Raw genomic sequence first — 18,311 nt, forward strand, 5'->3', positions numbered from 1 at the left:
GGCAAACGTGCCCGCAGATGAACTTGTGTCCGCATTAATCTCCACCCTTATGTCTTTCCAAATCTTTCATTGAGCTGTGTGTGTCAGCTTCCTGTGTCCAATTCCGTGCAGAGGGTACCCACATTTGCCCTCGTTTCGAATGTCATGTTTGGTTCTCCTGTTGCCCTCTTTCGGCTACCATTACTGTCTGCTGTACTTGAAGTGTTGGTGCTATACTTTTGTTGTGAAGCCACCTGATGTGTTCCTAATGATTCTGCTGTGGCTATGTATGTCAAAAATGCATGTATTTATTATATATTTTTTATTTTTATTCCTGGCATGGTACCTTTTATTTTGTTACGGTTTCCATTTTATTTAATAAGTTCTTGTAATAAATGTTTTTTTTTTCCCCCAAATGTGTGGCTTAATTGATACATGTAGAAGTGACATGTGTATTTCTATTATTAATATTAAGTTGTGTCCATTATTTGCAGTGTAAAAGTGTGTGAAAAGTGCAGCATATATGTGTGTGTTTAGTAATGGTCCATTTAAGCTGCAATGGTTCCAATTGAAGCAGTGACAAGCGTGTAATTAATGAGTAATGCGTAAAGGAGTGGATTGTATTGTGTTCAGCTGACATTGGTTGTAGTGATTAGGCGTTCCGATTGCCTAGCGCATGACCGAGTGGTGTCCGCAAAGCAATACTTGCTTATTGACACCGCATATTTCTAGGCTTTTTGTTCGCGTGCATTCGGTGTGCTGCCCGAATGCACGCCTACCAAAATAAGTGCACTCCCTTGTGTCCGCCCATGTTTCCGCCCAGTTTAGCCCACTTTGAAAGTACGCCCCTGTGTAGTTCCGAATGACGCCCATAATACGCCCATATTTCCCGAGTGATTGCAGTGCACATTTCTGTACGGTATTGGGGAGTACAAGTACGGAGACCATACGTGGCACATGCGCATAGCGTTCCCCACGCATGCGCAGACGGCTAAAAAACGCCATCCGAAAGTATTCGGAAATGTACGCACCGACCAGAATAAGGCCCTTAAGGAGAGGTTTTGTTTAAGTTGTGAATCCATTGGCATTTGCTTTGTAATAATAATTTGTTACAAATCTAAACCTCTGCGAAGAGGGAGAAAGTGATCCAATAGTATGAATACAAAATGTTTTAAAGTACAATATGGCCACATCAGGGTAATACTATATAGCCACGGGCAGAGTAGTATGATCAATCACTGGGAGCCTTCTTGATAGATGATCTGTGCATGGCTACTCTTTCTATAAGTGGTTGACCAAATTAAATAGCAATAGGTCATTCTTTAGAGAGGAATTATTAACTTTCAGAAAGAGTCAGAGACTATTACAAAAACTTGTTTATCCTTGTCATCTAAATAACAGTTGGTGTCCTTGAAAAAGCCCAGAGTGGAAGACAGGTGCATCTACTGGACCTTTGAAGCAGAGATGGAAAGAGATTTTTTCACCTAGGTGAAAAACACAGGCGCTTATGGGGTGGATTGTTGAGCTGGCTGCTCACACCTAGGGAGGGTCAATCCCCAAAAACAATAATGAAAAAGAGAACAAAGAATGGGGTCGGAGCGCTCAATTTTACTGCTTTAGGAGTGTAAAAATAATAATATGATCAATTGGGTATCACATAAAATGATTTAATTCAATCTACTGAATATACGTATAAAAATTAATTAAAAACATAATGCAAGGAAATAAGAAATACAATAAAATATGCAATCAATTGTATGTTAGTGTTAAAAGGATGATGCAGGTTATACTTATATAGTGTGTTCCGCTTGTTCCTAATAGTACTCTCCTCTACTTGTTATGCATGGTCTCCCTCATTGATTTCCATAATTTAACTGGTATGATGGGTATCAATATACCTGGCTGGAGGCCATGTGTCTTTCTACAGTTCTTGAGAAATAAGGTGGTTTAATCTCACAGTCCGGATAGGCTCCAAAATTAAGCAGGTTGTGGTGTCCCAGTAATCAGAGTCCAGTTAGTAAATGTGCAGCAAAATATGGAGATCCAAGATGGAAAAAGGGAGAGGAGAGTTGGTCCAAGTGAGACAATAGCAATTAAAGTCCAAAGTCCAAAAAGGAGTGTGGCCGGAACTGACGCGTTTCATCGTCTTTAGACAACTTTATCAAAGTTTGATAAAAAAATCATCTTTAACACATCCAGTGTTCTTTATTTACTTAAAGCTTTCATAAAATATCAGGAGTGCCAACTTCCACTGTAATTCAACTGTGATTGCAGGGACTGTCCTAGGCCCTGCAACAAATCAGGCATATCAGACAGTGCTGATTTACATGCTCCTGTGTTTGTTAGCAACATTGTCCTCAGGTCCATTCTACAGCTCATGTTGCTGCTGAGAGATGGCGGGGACACCAACCTCCTTTGCCCCCAGCCAAGCAGTAGCGTAAGTTTGTCCCAGTTGCCCAGAGGCAAGAAAAATATTGGTCGCGATGAGTTTACTGCTAGGAAGAAGAGCCAGCCACAGAAGCATTATCGGTGTCTTTCAATTAACTTTCAGGGGAGTAGAGGAGCCCGGTGACAACCCTCTATCAGGTTTGGGTAATAAGTCCCCGCTCAAAGCTCCCCCCCCCCTCTCGGCAGCCATGGTCTGTACACGGCTCCGCTTTTCTCTTATACCCCCCAGATTTAATTCATTTTTATGCTTTAAGTTAGATGTTAAATATATACTTACAGCATACCATAATGAGACAATTTCTCAGTACATAAAAATAACGTCCTCATTTAAAGTAATATTATTAGCAGACCAACGCTCAGAGATATTTAACTTAGCAAGTAAAAATCTCATTATTACACAGACTAATCTGTACAAAAGAGTAAAATATCTGTCCAGCAAAAATGTCAATAAAAGTTGATTTACTCATTGATTTAAACAAACTGCCAAGAATAATGACTTTATTATGGGTTTTTGAAATGCACAATAAAGGAAACTATAATGGGACTCTGCGGGATGATAAACAGTATTTCACATCACCAGAGCAGCAAAGGATTCATGATCTTGTCATTTTTCTTTAGATAATAAGGAATGTATTTATTATAATAGATAAAATGTAGTGTATTGTGCTGTAAATGAGCAGATAATCAGCACAAGAGGAATTTCGGAGGAATTTTAGAACTTCAATAATAATGATTGGAAGCAGAGGAGCAGCTATTACACCAGCTTAGAAGCCATCTTCTGCCTACAATTTGCGCAGCAGAATAGGGAGGTGGAAGGTGAAAATGTAATAAACAGGATACCATTGAGGAAGGTTTTACTTTGTTAAGTGATGATACACATTCCCTTAAATTAAAAAGAACAGTCAATAAGTAATTACATATTTCACTTAAAGGTGCAAACTCAAATTCTGTTTATTCCAGATAAAGGTACAGTCAAGGGCATAACTACCATAGGTGCAGGGGGTGCAGCTGCTATGGGGCCCAGAGCTGAGAGGGGCCCACTTTGCCTGTCAAAGTACTACAGATAGAGCGGGTCTCGCTCTTGCCGGGGATGGCGGAAGATTCGCCATCCGCCAGCCGCCGTAAGGGGACGCGCGCGCGTCGCCTTACAACGGGGCTCCCCCCGGGTCCCCGCTGCCTCGCCGACGGTCACCCCGGGTCCCCGCCACCTGCCCCCCCCTTAACCCTGTCCGTCTCCCTGAAGCAGGAAACTGAGATGCGTGTGCGTGTGAGACGCACGCGCGTCTCAGTCAGATGGGGCGCCTCTCCGCCAGATTCTGGTGCTGGCGCATCGCCAGCAAAAATGAGAGGCGCTCCATCTGTACAGTATATACATTTTTCAGCATTAGTTAATGAATAGGGGCCCTTACAAACTTTTGCTATGGGGCCCACATGTATCTAGTTACGCCACTAGTATGTGCAAACTTTGGTCCATGTGCAAAACACATAATACAAGAACATTTATAGGGATTTGTTTATTAAGTTGGGAGTTCTATTGAGGATGGGCTGTTGCTATGGGCAACCAATCAGTATCTACTTATTTCTCAATTAGCACCTTCTAGAAGATAAAAGAATCTGGTTGGTTGCCATAGCAACAGCCCATCTTAAATAGAACTTCCATCTTAGTAAATAAACCCCTCAGTGAAGTGTATCCAAACAAAAATAAAGGGTGACATTTAATGGGATACATTTTTTAGTAAAGGTTCTGAAATTGCACATTATTGCATTTTCCGAAATCTGATTTTTTATTCTAGAAAAGCAACTATTTAATGGGATGCGAATTTGCGGATGAAAAGTGCGATATGGTGCCTATTTGGTACGATTTTTAGTTATGAAAATGTGAGAATTAGTGGACATGCGCGATTTTGTAGACATGTTAATGTGCAGGTTTTTTTGTTACATAAAAAAACATCTAACAATAACGAGACCAGACAAGTATTGGTGGGGTTAAAAGGTCAGCTTTTATTTAAATGTATTATTTGTTTAGTAAGTACAAGGTGTCAAAGAAATGACAAGCAATTACTGCATTAAAGTCAACTGCCTGGATATTTCCGAAAATTGGGATGACAATGGGAATGTTCTGCCCATAAGCTCAATAATGGGGTAATTCTGCCAGCCTGGTACACTGAGAAATGTGTATACTTAGTTGAGATTTGTACTGCGCTGCAATGGGGGAGGGAATGATAGAGGAGGCGAGCAGTAATGCCGGGTAGAGGAAGGGAGCAGGTAGAGAGTTGGGTAGGGTTAGGCCAGGTTATGGGGGGGGGGGGGGGGTCAGTGCTGCTGATTCTAGGGTGGTTTTCACCCTTGGGAGTATATACAGTACAAATGCAGTGTGAATAGTGCACTTGTACAGGAATGGTCAATAACATGTGTTGTATAGTATGATATGACAAATTATGAGGAAGAGGTTTAATTCAAATGAATTTTTATTTACTCAACAGGTAATGTTGTCAATTTGGTCCAGTTACTTCACTGGATCTCTGTCTAAGTACGTGGATGGTTCAGCGGGACACAGCATGAGCACACTTATTATCTAAGAAAGAAATTAACTGAGTATATCACACAATCTCTAAATATAATTGACTTTCTTTGACTTGACACCACCCCTGATTGCAGCAAGGTCAACTGCAACTACCTGGAGGAGACCATAGACTTCCAGTGGGGGCCGTGGATGTTTGCACGTACGCGGAGCTCCCAGCTCTGGGGCTCCCATCTCTGGGCCCTGGAGAAGCAGAGAAGGGAGTGCTCTAATGTGTGACCAGAGAGAGCGGCTAGAGGAGGTCAGATGACGGAGGTGAGGTCGGGAGGATGGAGGAGGGAAGCAGCGTGGCAGACCCCCGGGCTGGAGACAGGCTCTCTGACTATCCCCACCCCTCTTCCTGCATGCTGGCTCTCCCCCCAGCCGCAGCCGCAGCCTCAGCGCTGCCCCCTCTACAGCCTTAGGATCCATCCTGTGGTGTGCTGTAGAGGAGATGGCCTGCTGAGCCCTCTACTGCTGCCTGTGAGTAGCATAAATAAGATGGCACTGCAAATGGCTGCCTAGGAACTATACCACCCAGCCATATGTTCCCCCGTGTCTCCCCTGTCTCGTACCATGCATATCAACATATAACTGTACTGTCTCTGCTTATCTGTTACCTACCTGGCTGTTGCAATAACCAGTGGCGCTGCTGATGGCTGCCTGGGCGCTGTGCAGCTCGGCAGATACAGTATATGTTCCTGTGTCCTCCCCTGTACATGTCAATCACTCTCTCCCCAGGGTACATCTAGTGTATACCTGTATGTGTTATGTATATCTGTACTGTCACTGTTTAATTATTACCTAACTGGCTGTTGCACAGCAATCCAAATCTAATTCCTAGTATACACAAGTATACCTGGCCAATAAAGCTGATTCTATGGGAAAGAGGGATCCCTAAAAGATCACCTTATACCTCATGCAGGTTGATTCTCCTGTTGATCCAGTGAAGCAACTGGACCAAACTGATATTATCACCACCAATACCTATTGAGTAAATAAAAATTCATTTGAATTAATCCTCTTCCTCATAGTAAAGAATAAGTAAAGAGTAAATAATTTTGTTTAACCCTTTGAGTTCCAAAGTTGCTGTTAGAGATCCTCAACATATCTGCTAAAAATGCCAGCATCGCTCACAGCGACTGTTCTTTTTTAGCGTGCAATATTTAATTAAATGACTTGGCTAAATTTGTATTTACGTATACTAAAAGAACAGCCGCTGTGAGCGACTTGGGCAATTTTAGCAGATATTTTGAGCATATCTGACAGCAACATTGGCACTCGAAGAGTTCATCCTCTTCCTCGTAATTTGTCAAATCGTACAACACACACGTTATTGACCCTTCCCCTATAAGTGTGCTATTCATACCGAGAAATGGTTGCGTCTATTCAAGGCAGAAATATTGGTGACATGACCAGCAGATCCTAGAGTGCTAGGCATGCGTCCAGCATGATGAAAACGGCGGAGGCGTGGTTAATAGGTACGTCAGTTCCGGAAAGGCCAAGCCCCTTTCAGCGCACAAGCCCGAAGGCTCCAATCTACTGTATATTTATCAAAAGATGGGAAGTATAGGTTACAGCTGAGCTATCCATAAATTAATATAAGTAACCCCATTTGAATTCTGTTGCAGACAGGGGCGACTTCTGCCATCTTCTCCGGGCCAAGGGGCTTAACATTGCTATGCTTAGTCTCAGTTCAACTATTTTTGTCCTTCACATGGCCAGATAAAAGTTTGTGTGAGGGCATGTAGCTTTTGGGGATGCCCATGCCTGTTTAGATGCCCATGGGTTCTGTATTAATGCATTATGAGCATCCTAGTATGAATAACCATACTGACCAATAGGAAACATGAACCTAAATGCTTGGGGCATCTTATTTGTCAGTCAATCTCCATCCAGATGGTTAACAGGCCAACGATGTTGCTCATTTGTTGAAGGGAGCCAATCAATCTGTAGACTCAGCTCCAGACTCTGCTCCCATCTACAGTATACATCATCTCACGTTACAGTTTGGTAGATCTATACATTTAAAATAATATATTTTATAATACAATTATATAAATATTTAACCTTACAAAACTATATTATATTTATATATATATATATATATATTATATTTTATTACATAATAAAATCTCGCCTCCTATGTGAAGGTCCATGTTCATATAACTGGTGTCTGATAGTGTGATGAAATAGACACTTGTTGTTGCACGGATCTATAGGTTTCATTAATTAATAATATATGACACAACCGGAGCTCTGAGAACATCTCAGACACATACATATACATACATTTATCATTACATAAGCAGACAGACAATATTTTGTGTACCACTTCTGAACACCTACACAGATACTGTACATAATGTATGCTTAACAAATACTCTGAATGGCACATGTTTGGACTTTGCACATTACAGACTGGAGAGAACACATTTTATAGCACATATGCCAATATCATCAAGTCACATTCCCAACATGTCCGGTAACCAATCAAGAACATTTACTGTGTGAAAAAGAAGGAAAGGTGTTTTTCACCAATATACAAAAGTAAGACTCTAACACAGTGGCGTAGCTACATTTTGGGCGCCCCCCCTCCGTTAGGGGGGGGGGCGCCCATACCCACCCCCCGCCGCCGCCGCCCCGTCAAGCACCCCCCCGCGCCGCCCCGTCGCCCCGCCGCCTATGCTAACCCTCTCCCCCTCAGTCTTACCTATCGCGCTGCGCTGGTCCCGGCGGCTCCGTTCTTCTGCTGAGGACCACCACAAAATGGCCGCCCCCATACAGCAGACAGTTTCAGAGAACAGTGTGCTATATGGGGGCGGCCATTTTGTGGTGGTCCTCATCAGAAGAACGGAGCCGCCGGGACCAGCGAGATACGTAAGTCTGCGGGGGATTGGGGGGGGTAACTATAGCACCGCAGCCCCCGGCGCCCCCACATGCACAGCGCCCCCCCGCGGTGGCGGGGGCTGCGGTGCTATAGTTACGCCCCTGCTCTAACATATTCTTTATTGCAGAGTCTTCATTCAAATAGAAGTGTTTATACTGTGGCAGAGACAGCATTTCTTTTCACATGAAAGTAATGTGGACGATCCAGTCCAGGTTTTGGAGGAGCAGCAGCAGCAGGAAAACTGATGTGATCAAAGTTGGGCTGATTAAGCAGCACCTGTGGCTTCCTAATACATGTGTTTCCAGGGCAGAGGATCATTGCTCTTGATGGTGGAACAGCTGCCCAAGTGATAGGCCGGGGTGTGGGCTACGGTAGGGACCACTATAGCTTTCTGAAGAGATTGTACTATGCTGTGACACCTGTATGCTGCAATGCGGTACCCCTTCTTGCTTATGTTGATACCTGGTATGCTGTTTTGCCTGCTACAAAATAAAGACCAAGGGGCCCATTTATCATGGAGCGCATTTACAATGCGATCTGTGCATAATGTTTCCGCCAGGATCGCATTGAAAAATGCGATCCCATCGGAGGTATATATCATACCTGAGGGTGCAGGAACAGGGCTCGGAAAAGAGCTTGTCCCTGCAATGTCCTGAGCTGGAAGCCAGGGGGTCTGCGCATACGCAGTTAGCGCTGAACCGGTTAGCGGCAGAACTCTGGTAGGCAATGAAGTCATCTGCCACTGGGCTCCTGCTGCCAAGGGGGCACCTTTCCTCCCCCTGCAAGTTTAAATCAGTTATTTAAAAGCAAAAGATATTGCTTATGTGGCTGAGTTCTGAAAGATATATGTGTTTTCTATCTATATATCGATCCATCTATATTTCTTAACAGAAATATATATTTCATTTAAGGTTATAGGGTTGTGTGTGAGAGGGGGGGCACCAATAAATATCTTGCCTCTGGGCAACTGGAACGAACTTACGCCACTGTGTATAACCCATAGGCTACAATGGGCTATCGCCATCTCAGAATGGTGATAGCCCAGGGATGCAAAGCCGGGCTGCCCGATGTTGATACATTGGGCAGCTTCGAATCCCCCATAGAAACCTAGGGGATGCGGATGGTCGTGGTGCTGGGGGGATCTCAGCAGGGATCGGAGATTCCTGGTGCGGACCCCCTTAGATACATTCAAGGGATACTAAGTATTTGCGGCTAATCTCAGAAAACAGGGATTTAGCCGCAAATATTGTTTGATAAATGTGCCCCAAAGACTTCATCTTTATCCAGTGGATGTGATTCCTTATCATAATACCTGGAAGATCCTTTTATTTTTATAAACTGGGCTGCACAAATGACTGTGGTGAAGATGTATCTAAACTTCCAAAGAGGACAATTAGTGAAGTTGGTTATAGCAATCTATAAGATTCCCACGGTCATTTTATAGAATAAAAATTAAAGGCAGAAACTGATTGATTGCTTTTGGCTTGTTCTTCATTTGCCGTCTTTAAAAGGTTTGATACATCTCCCCAGAATATTACCATGTGTGACGGGAATACCAGTTCTCTTCTCTGTTCCTGAAACGTTCCTGACTGTATATAGCTGTGCACACAATGAAACAAATACAACTCTTGAAAGAACATATACAACAAACATAATGCACAACCCTGATGTATTTCACATTGTGTCGTTCACTTGTAATATTTGCCTATTTTTGTGCTCTCCCGGGCCCCTGGGAGAGTGAGTATGCCAGGCTCCCTGATGGCTCACTTTCCCAGTAATCTTGGGAAGTCCAGGGTCTTGATATTGCAATTTGCCCCCCCCCCCCCCTTATCATCCGATTGAGAAGTGTGCAGAGGGGTCACAATTCTCCAGGCTCCTGACAGCCCAGTAATGTGCCTTCCTGATGGATCTAGGAAGGTTCCATTTTAAAATGACGGCAAGTATGAAACATGTTGTATAAGACTCATGCTAACATCTGTTCTCTACATAAATATTGATTCATCTGAGACATTTGCATTGATATGATGAAACATGTTCACTATAGAAGACAATGCGATTGATGTAAAGTCTAACTAGTCAGATACTAACTAAAAACCTTGTAGTGGGAGAGAATATAGCAAAAGCAGGGTATCGCATTACCAGTGAGTTACAACTTACTGTCTGCTATAGGCTTCGGCGTACTTCTGTAAAAGTTCCACAATCGGCATACTCATACACTCTATCTAACTTACTACATCCAGTTGCCTTCCTCTTAAATTAAAATCTCTCTACAAGTAGCAGTAGGATTCTTGAAGATAACAGAGGAGTAAGCAGATGTCCTGAGTCTGGAAGTACAAGAGCAGGAACGAAGAACGTACAAATGAGCACATAGCCAATGAGATGATCATGTAAGGCTCTTCTGAGTGGAAACCTTGCTATGGTCAGTTTCCTCTGCCCAGCAGTCACCTACCAGCCATAAAATGACAGAGCATCAGGGTGTGTAATCAGGGTGTGTAATGTGCCACTAGAGTTACAACTAGTTTTTGTTGAAGTTTACACATTTGACTTTTGTTCTCATTTTGGTAATAGGTGACTGTATTGGTTTCGGCATTTGTGCTGGGTTCTCTCTCTTCTTCTGAATTTGGAAGTTTGGTGGAAGCAGCTTTAAACGAGATGTTATCTGGTAGCTTTCGTGTTGCTAAGCAGATCTTGGTGGACTTGGAGGAACCTTTAAAGCTGGAGGATTGGGGCGCACTACTGCAGTGAAGGAGGGCAATGAAGCATCTGTAGAACTGAAGGAAGAAAATAAAATCATTATAGTATATTCCTGATTGGCACAGTAACTATACTGCATACATGTAACTATATGCATACATGTATACGGGTGTGGATTATTATATGGATTGTGTCTAAATAGACAGTTAATAGGTCGACCACTATTGGTCAGCAGTCAAAAGGATGACACATGAAAAAGGTCGACATGCACTAAATCGAAATTGACAAAAGGTCAACATGCAATATGTTCAAAGGGGTCAACACCTGAAAAGGTCGACATGAGTTTTTCAAATATGGGGAAGTTAGGAATGACAAGTAAAATGTTTAGAAGAGCAGAAATGATTAAATGTGTTAGTTGTCACCATACAGTATATCACATACAGTAACAGATTGATTATATAGATAAGATGCACAAAATATCCACAAACACAAAAGTGTATAATGACTATAAATAAAAACTTTATATATTTACATACAATGTTTCTCTACATTGTACAACAAATAGTTTGACTGCGATTGACCTTCACATCTTCTAACAACTTCTCTTGGACATTATCTTCTGGTTTGATGGTGCATGTCCAGCACCTGTGACCCTTTGGTGTCAGACATACTACAACACTAGGCACAGTGGTAGATATAGTATTTGACTAAGTTCTATAATTGGTTAATATTCATACATCTTTCTTGTCTTGCCATTGTTTTTCTTTAGTACAAGTTTTACAACAGGTAAGGATCTCTTACTGTTTGTTCTCTGTGTTTGCAACCACTTATAACGTCTAAGGGCCAGATGTATCAAGCTTCAAAAAGTGATAAAATGGAGAGTGATAAACAACCAGCCAATCAGCTCCTACCTGTCATTTTTCAAACCCAGCCTGTAATGACAGTTACAGTAGGAGTTGATTGGCTGTTTATCACTCTCCATTTTATTACTTTTTTTCCTTCAATAATATATTTCTGTTATCACTTGTGGGATCTATCAGTGTGTAGTGATATCAACATTGTAAGCTTGAATCACTGCAGTTTAAAAAGGAAAGTTATCACTGGGAGACTTCTTAAATAGCAATTAGTATTATCTCCAATAATACCCATTCTTGATGGATCTGGTACTTTTTCCCCCTATAATAAATACATCCCTATAAAGATGTAGCCAGTGTCAACTTTGCTGTGATGCGTGCGCACAGGGATAGGCATCATGACTGCATGGCGCACTGGGCTTCCGACTATTTGCACCCAGCGATTGCTACATGTATTTCTATGGTTGTGCACATGCGTGTGTTCTACCTACAGTATTTTCAGACACACTTGTCACACCAGCTATGCCTCAATTGCTCAGCATGACCACATCCATACATATATTGTAGTGCCTAATTCAGGGGTGCAGATAGAGCTGTGATTTATCATGGATTCTCAAGTGCAAAAAATATACAAATGGAAGGCTTCTAGAAGTTAATAGATATAATCCGATTGGTTGCTATGGGCAACATCCCATCTTCAATAGAACTCCCATCTTAGTAAATTTACCTCAGAGTCTCCCTACCAACTTTATTAAAAAGTGAACAGTGCAGTACTGCTAAAGAGATCACAACCATATCCTGAGTCACACCCATGACTCTCCCATAACACCTGGGTGGTGATTATAGGCCACCACCCAGCTTCCACCCATGGGGCTTATTTCCAAACCCAAATGGAAAGGGACAAATTTGGCCCTGTTCTGATGGTGGGGTGGTGGGTGTGTGTCGAACGGCTGTGGAGAGTTTCATAGTCACCGAGCCATTCACTCCAGTGGGTGTGGACACCAGGCTGGAGCAGAGGAATGCAGGGGAGAGAACTCATCCAATGAAAGTATGATTTCATTTTATATGTGCAGAGAGTGCTGGGCTGGGGAGAGAGGCTGCTGCAGCTGCTGTTCTCTGTCTCTCTGCCCAGCTCTCTGCAATGGGGGAGGGGGTAGCGGGCCGTGGGCCCCTCCATCAGGCGGGAGAAAAGAGTACATGCTTACCCATCTCTGCGCCTGCTGTCTGTTGCTAGTGACATATTTAAAATGGATGTGGGGTGTCCATAATGCACACCTCTCATCTAGGGTCCTGCATCAGCGGCTCTGCAGAAATCACTAGGAACATGGTGTGGTGGCCATTTTCTTGATCATTTGCCCATGCACAGTAGCATCTTGGCCACCCCACCATCTACAGTTAATACAGGCACTGTCAGGCCAAAGATAATCTCCATTCTGACTGCTCCACCTTCTCCTTACCTACAACCCTTCTCTGCCTGCGTCTAGGTCTCTGCTCTTCCCTCAACCCAGCTCCAACCCCCAAAGTGTGTGGCTATTATTTGTGGGCTGAGCCCTCCTCTGTGAACCACCCTGCACCCTTCTAACTGCCACTTCCTCCCTCTCGGCTCCCCCTTTAGTCTCCTACACCCTTCACATGCTGCTCTTCATGGCCTCCCCTTTTCCAACCACGTTATGCTGAAAGTGTCCCTTGTAAAGTTTTATATCTTTCCATGCACAGCCTCAGCCGGTTTTTGTAGAATATTTATCATACACATTTTGGGCCTGAGTCAGACCAATTCTGCGAATTCACAGAGCAGCCGAACATCGATAAACCATGCATGCATACAGTACGCTGTGCGTATGCATGGGATCCCCTTTCATTTGGACCATGTGAGGGGTAGCCTTTGCTAGCCATACCCCGGGTGACTGACAGGTGGTGGTGGGGGGGGGGCGTTCCCGGGGTGGACCCATGGAGTTTCATGGGCATGCCCAATAAGGTGGCCGTGTCCATAGAAACCCTGGGCGGGCCCCAGTGAACACAGGCATACCCCTGCAAGTTCGGGCGGATGCATAACGTCGGCGCCTGCCCTGAAACCGCGTCCATACGAGCGTGACCCGGAAGTGACTCCTTACTCAGGGCCGGATTATAATGGGGGCACAAGGGGTCAGTGCCCCTGGGCCCCCCTCTAGCTAGGGGCCCCCTGTGGTTGGCATGTATTTTTCAAAAAAAAAATAATTATTTTTTTAAGCTAAAGGTTTTGTGCATGGGAGTGGGGTAGTTCTGCAGCTTCACCTATCTGCCAATGTGACAATGATTAATGGTGCTGAGCATTGGGAGCCAAGTGTGAAGTGCATTACTGGTAGTTGACTAAGTCCCATGACACTTTGCACCAGAGGGCAGAGGCTGAGACGTTTGTGCTGAGCTCTGATTGGTGGAGCTCATTACATGCTTCTCAGGCCCATGGATAACAGCAGCAGCAGCCTAGTCATGGAAGGGTTTTTAATTAGAGGCAGCACTGGGACTGTGAGGTCTCCTACAGAGTAAGATGCAGAGGGACAAACACAGGCTTTTCATGTGGTATGTATGTATGTATTTATGTATATATATATATATATATATACACATATATATATATATATATATATATATATATATCCCCTGCGGTTACCCATTGACCAAGTTTATACTGCATTTACTCTGTGTTTTGACAGTGTAATATTCCCCCATGCAGTTTGCGGCCAGTAATGACAAGTGCAAGGGGGCCCCCCTGTCTAAAGTGCCCCGGGCCCCCCGAAGGCTTAATCTGGCACTGTCCTTACTCGATGGTAAGCAACCATCAAATGATTTCTCCTCTGTGTGGCTGCATGCGAACAGATGTCTACATGTGTACACTCGTTCGCAGGCCTGCACATGGTTTTGGCCAGTGGGGGAGGGGAGCCAGGAAGGGACGTGCCATCGCCAGGGCTGAGTTAACTTTCTCGCTGGGCTCCAGACACACGCAGCCCAGTGAGCAGGTCTAAATTGGGCCCTTTGTGGGAAACCACCCGAAAAACACTCATTAGGTCCTTCAAAGCAGCAGATCATTTTTCTATTCTCTTCCCCAGATTTTTACCGAGAGAAAATCCTGTCTCGGAGGTCTACAGACAATTCCTTTCACTTCATGCTTGGTTTGTGCTCTGACATGCACTGTCAAATGTAGGACCTTATATAGACAGGTGTATGCCATTACAAATCATGTCCAATCCACTGAATTTACCACAGGTGGACACCGAATCAGCTGTAAGATGTAGAACATCTCAAGGATGATCAGTGAAAATAGGAAGCACCTGAGCTCAGTTTTGATCTTCATGGCTGAATACCTATTTTTTTTTTTTTATAAGTTTGCAAAAATCTCCCAAAAGCTTTTTTTTCACATTGTCATTATGGTGTATTGTGTGTAGGCGATTGAGGGGAAAAATGTATGTATTCCATTGTGGAATAAGGCTACAACATAACAAAATGTGGAAAAAGTGAAGCGCTGTGAATACTTTCCGGATTTATGGGGTCATGTAAGCTTGCCTGGATGCCTTCTCCAGGAGACAGAACTCTGCCCACACATGTACTGTACTCACAGAACGAGCATCACTCCAGGACTTTTATAAAGTGTATTTTAATCTGGTCTACGCCGTTTTGGGCTGTAACCCGTCTTTCAGTCTTGTTTGTCCTGAAGACGGACTACGGCCCAAAACGGTGTAGACCAGATTAAATGACACTTTATGAAAGTCCTGGAGTGACACCGTTCTGTGAGTACTATGTATAAACAGTACGCACAGAACCAAGCACACTTACCTCCCAGGGGAGGTGAGTGTGCATACTGTATATAGATTATTATTAATAACACCGGAAGGCATTAATAATAAAACTAAACTAAACCTCCACTATTTATTAATATCAGTTAATTTAGTGTGTGCAGAGCCCCTACAATTTCTGTTTAAACAATGTGGTCACAAGCCATAGGGCACCCCAAAACTAAGAAAGGTGAGTGCCAATGTTTAGTGTATATTGTTTATTAGATTAATTTTTTAATTAGTCTTATTGTGGTCATATTCTCTCATGCACCCTGTTTTAACCTATATTTCATAGCTTATGTTAACCATTTCCCTAAATGATTAGTGACAGGTGTGTTGGTAACTGCTCACCTTTAATAGCATAGTCTGCTGTGAGCTTTAGACCAGATAGCATGCCTGAAATAAACTTCTACTTTCTACTTGCAGTGAAATGGGGTCCCTTGGTGATGGGCTGCAAGCTTAAATGCATTGATCAATTCATGAACTAAAACCCCATTATTTATTTAATTGATTATTTGAATGTTAAGGTGAGTTAGTTTGTTGTAGTGAGTGCTGGGCCCCCTGTATTTGTATTCCCCCCAACCTGGGAAGTGTGGGTGCTGTTTGCACCCCATTCTTAGGAATGGCGAGTGTGTTGGTACTTCTGTATCTACAGTATATATATGTATATATCTATATTACAACAATATTCCAATACGCTCTATTACATAAGATAAAATTGGTGGATCTTTGGAGCAGCCTATACACTTCATTTCCCTGAAGGGAGGGAAAGGGAAGAACAATATATACAACAATAGTGAATCAGCGCTATTATTAGGCCGATTCACTGATTCACAGATAAAAAATAATAAATTAGAAAAGGCCTCAGGAATTTACCTGATTCAATAGAACCAGTTGGCTCAGAGTCTGAGGGTGAAATTTAATAGGATGAGAGATTCAGAAAGTGAGAGATTTAGTAAGAAATGTCCAGGTTTTTTTAAAGCGGCAATCATTTGCACTGAAAAATCAAACTGGTTTTGCATGTGCCTCTTTAAAAAAACTGGAGATTTCTTACTAAATCTTTCACTTTCTGAATTTCTCATCCTATTAAATTTCACCCTGAGAGTCTCAGTTATTATTTTTTATCTGATTTATCTTCTTGATCATGGGGGACTATACTATATATATGTATGTCATTACCCTATGATGCAGCCATTTGTAGTATAGTATAGCGTATAGAGTCTTCACTGGAGAAAATATTACCCCCGATGAAGTCCAACAAAGATGAAATGCGTTGGATACTTCTTCTTGCTTTTGAAAACCACTGAATAATTTGTTGGCATGTGCCAGTTTACATCTAAGAACTTTTTAATAATATTTTTTGGATAAGACTTCTGCTTAACATCTTGAACCTTGGGAAAACATTTTTACATCATTTTCAAAATCTGAACATCTAATCCAAGGGCCTAATGATAGCGCCGATTCACTATTGTTGTGTGTGTTTGTATATATACAGTGTATATATATATATATGTATATATATAACAAATTTCCAAAGGATGGCCGGCACTCCAAACAGCTGTAATGTAGGACCGGGTGCCCTCCCAAAGGGAGAGAGAGACAATCTCGCTCCAATATACCAGTACGACACGGGTGGCACTCCAGGAATAAAGACAACAGACCGGGATCAGGTTACCAACGTTTCAAATGTTATATATATATATATATATATATATATATATATGGCATAGGCCCTATCCAATGATTTGGCAAACCAATGTGGTTGCTGGTCACACCCCCCTTTGGAGACTAGCGACATCCCCAAATATGCTCTACCACTGCATTCCACCGGTGGGCCCTTCATGCCCCAGTCTGACACTGGTTATGAGGTATGCTATATCAACTATCTTGAATCATAGCCTACACATCTAAATCCATTATTATATTCATAGGCAAACGCGGGGGGTGGCGGGTTCAGGTTGCCTGGAAACCCCCCTCCTTTTTGTAAGTGCCTTAAATTATGACAACAATAGCACTGGTATATAGTATGATCAATAGAGCTGCCACCACATCATGCAGTGTAAGGGACAGAGCAGAGCTGCTGCACATGCCCAGTGTACCAGCTTCTTCTACCACATTTACTGTATTTGTGGATTTGAGCACTCAAACTTTGCAATGGACCAGAGAGTAGCTGCCAGGAAGAAGAGACAGGAGCCTTACCATGAAGTGGGAGAATGTGAGCTTAGAAAGTGCAGTACTAGTTCTATTATGTTTGTGTATTTATTTATTATGATACGTTTAGCCTTTTTCTGACCACTTATCTTATTTAAATAATTAAAATAGCCTATACTATAAGACCATATGCATTGTTAAATATTAATCATAATTGCTGACTTCTATGCTGCCCTCTTAGGCAGAGGGCAGCCAGCTCACTGAAGTAGGGGGGGGGGCATCACCGGGAGGGGAAAAGGGTGGGGTGGGGGCGGAGCCATGGTTTCTGGGTGGAGCTCTATTGGGGCATGGCTATAGCAAACGTGCCATTTTAATCCCGCCCCTGCAATGCAATGCCGGTATTTGAAGCATTGCACTGCAGGGGCGGGGCTAAAATGACGCGTCATTTTAACCCCGGACCCCCCCACCATGGGGGGTTTTGCGGGTGATGGATGGAAATGCGGGAGATCATTGTCCTTTCCTTTCAGTCCTCTGTTCTCAAGTGCACCTTTGATTATACATCTTAATGTTTATCAAACTTCAACTGCTGAACAATGATTATAAGACCAAGAGGAACATAACATTGGAAATTCATACTTGGCAGTCAGCTGCTGAGCCTGTGGGATACGTAACACTATAGAGTTACTGTAACAGATGCCATATGTCTTCTATTCCTCTGGAAAATTGGCAGAAGAAGACATGACTTTGAAACATACTTACAGCGTTCAGCTTAAGCTCTGAACAGAAACACTGAAAATAAAAATGGTTTTCATACGGGATGCTCAGATATAGGGGTACATTTACTACAGCTTGTAAAAGTGTGAAGTGGGAATGTTGCTCATAGCAACAGTCATATTCTAACATTTCTGTGTTGCATCCAAGACAATGAT

At 42.9% G+C, this 18,311-nt stretch overlaps 1 protein-coding gene across 3 annotated transcripts in view; it reads right to left on the minus strand.

Moving 5' to 3' along the window:
- Window positions 1–7,856: 7,856 nt before the first annotated feature.
- The window catches only part of LOC146064597 (opsin-3-like), a 180,130-nt gene continuing 169,675 nt past the window's right edge, over window positions 7,857–18,311 (minus strand). Inside the window, exon 3 of one of the 3 annotated variants that reach the window (XM_083178287.1) lies at window positions 7,857–10,648. In XM_083178287.1, coding sequence (XP_083034413.1) covers window positions 10,361–10,648 — 288 coding nt within the window. In that variant the 3' untranslated portion in view covers window positions 7,857–10,360. The remainder of the gene's footprint in view (window positions 10,649–18,311) is intronic. The other 2 variants (XM_083178286.1, XM_083178288.1) reach the window with 2 other exon arrangements.

Source organism: Crinia signifera, chromosome 3, assembly GCF_055691185.1.
Source record: "Crinia signifera chromosome 3, ASM5569118v1, whole genome shotgun sequence".
Taxonomy (NCBI): Eukaryota; Metazoa; Chordata; class Amphibia; order Anura; family Myobatrachidae; genus Crinia; species Crinia signifera.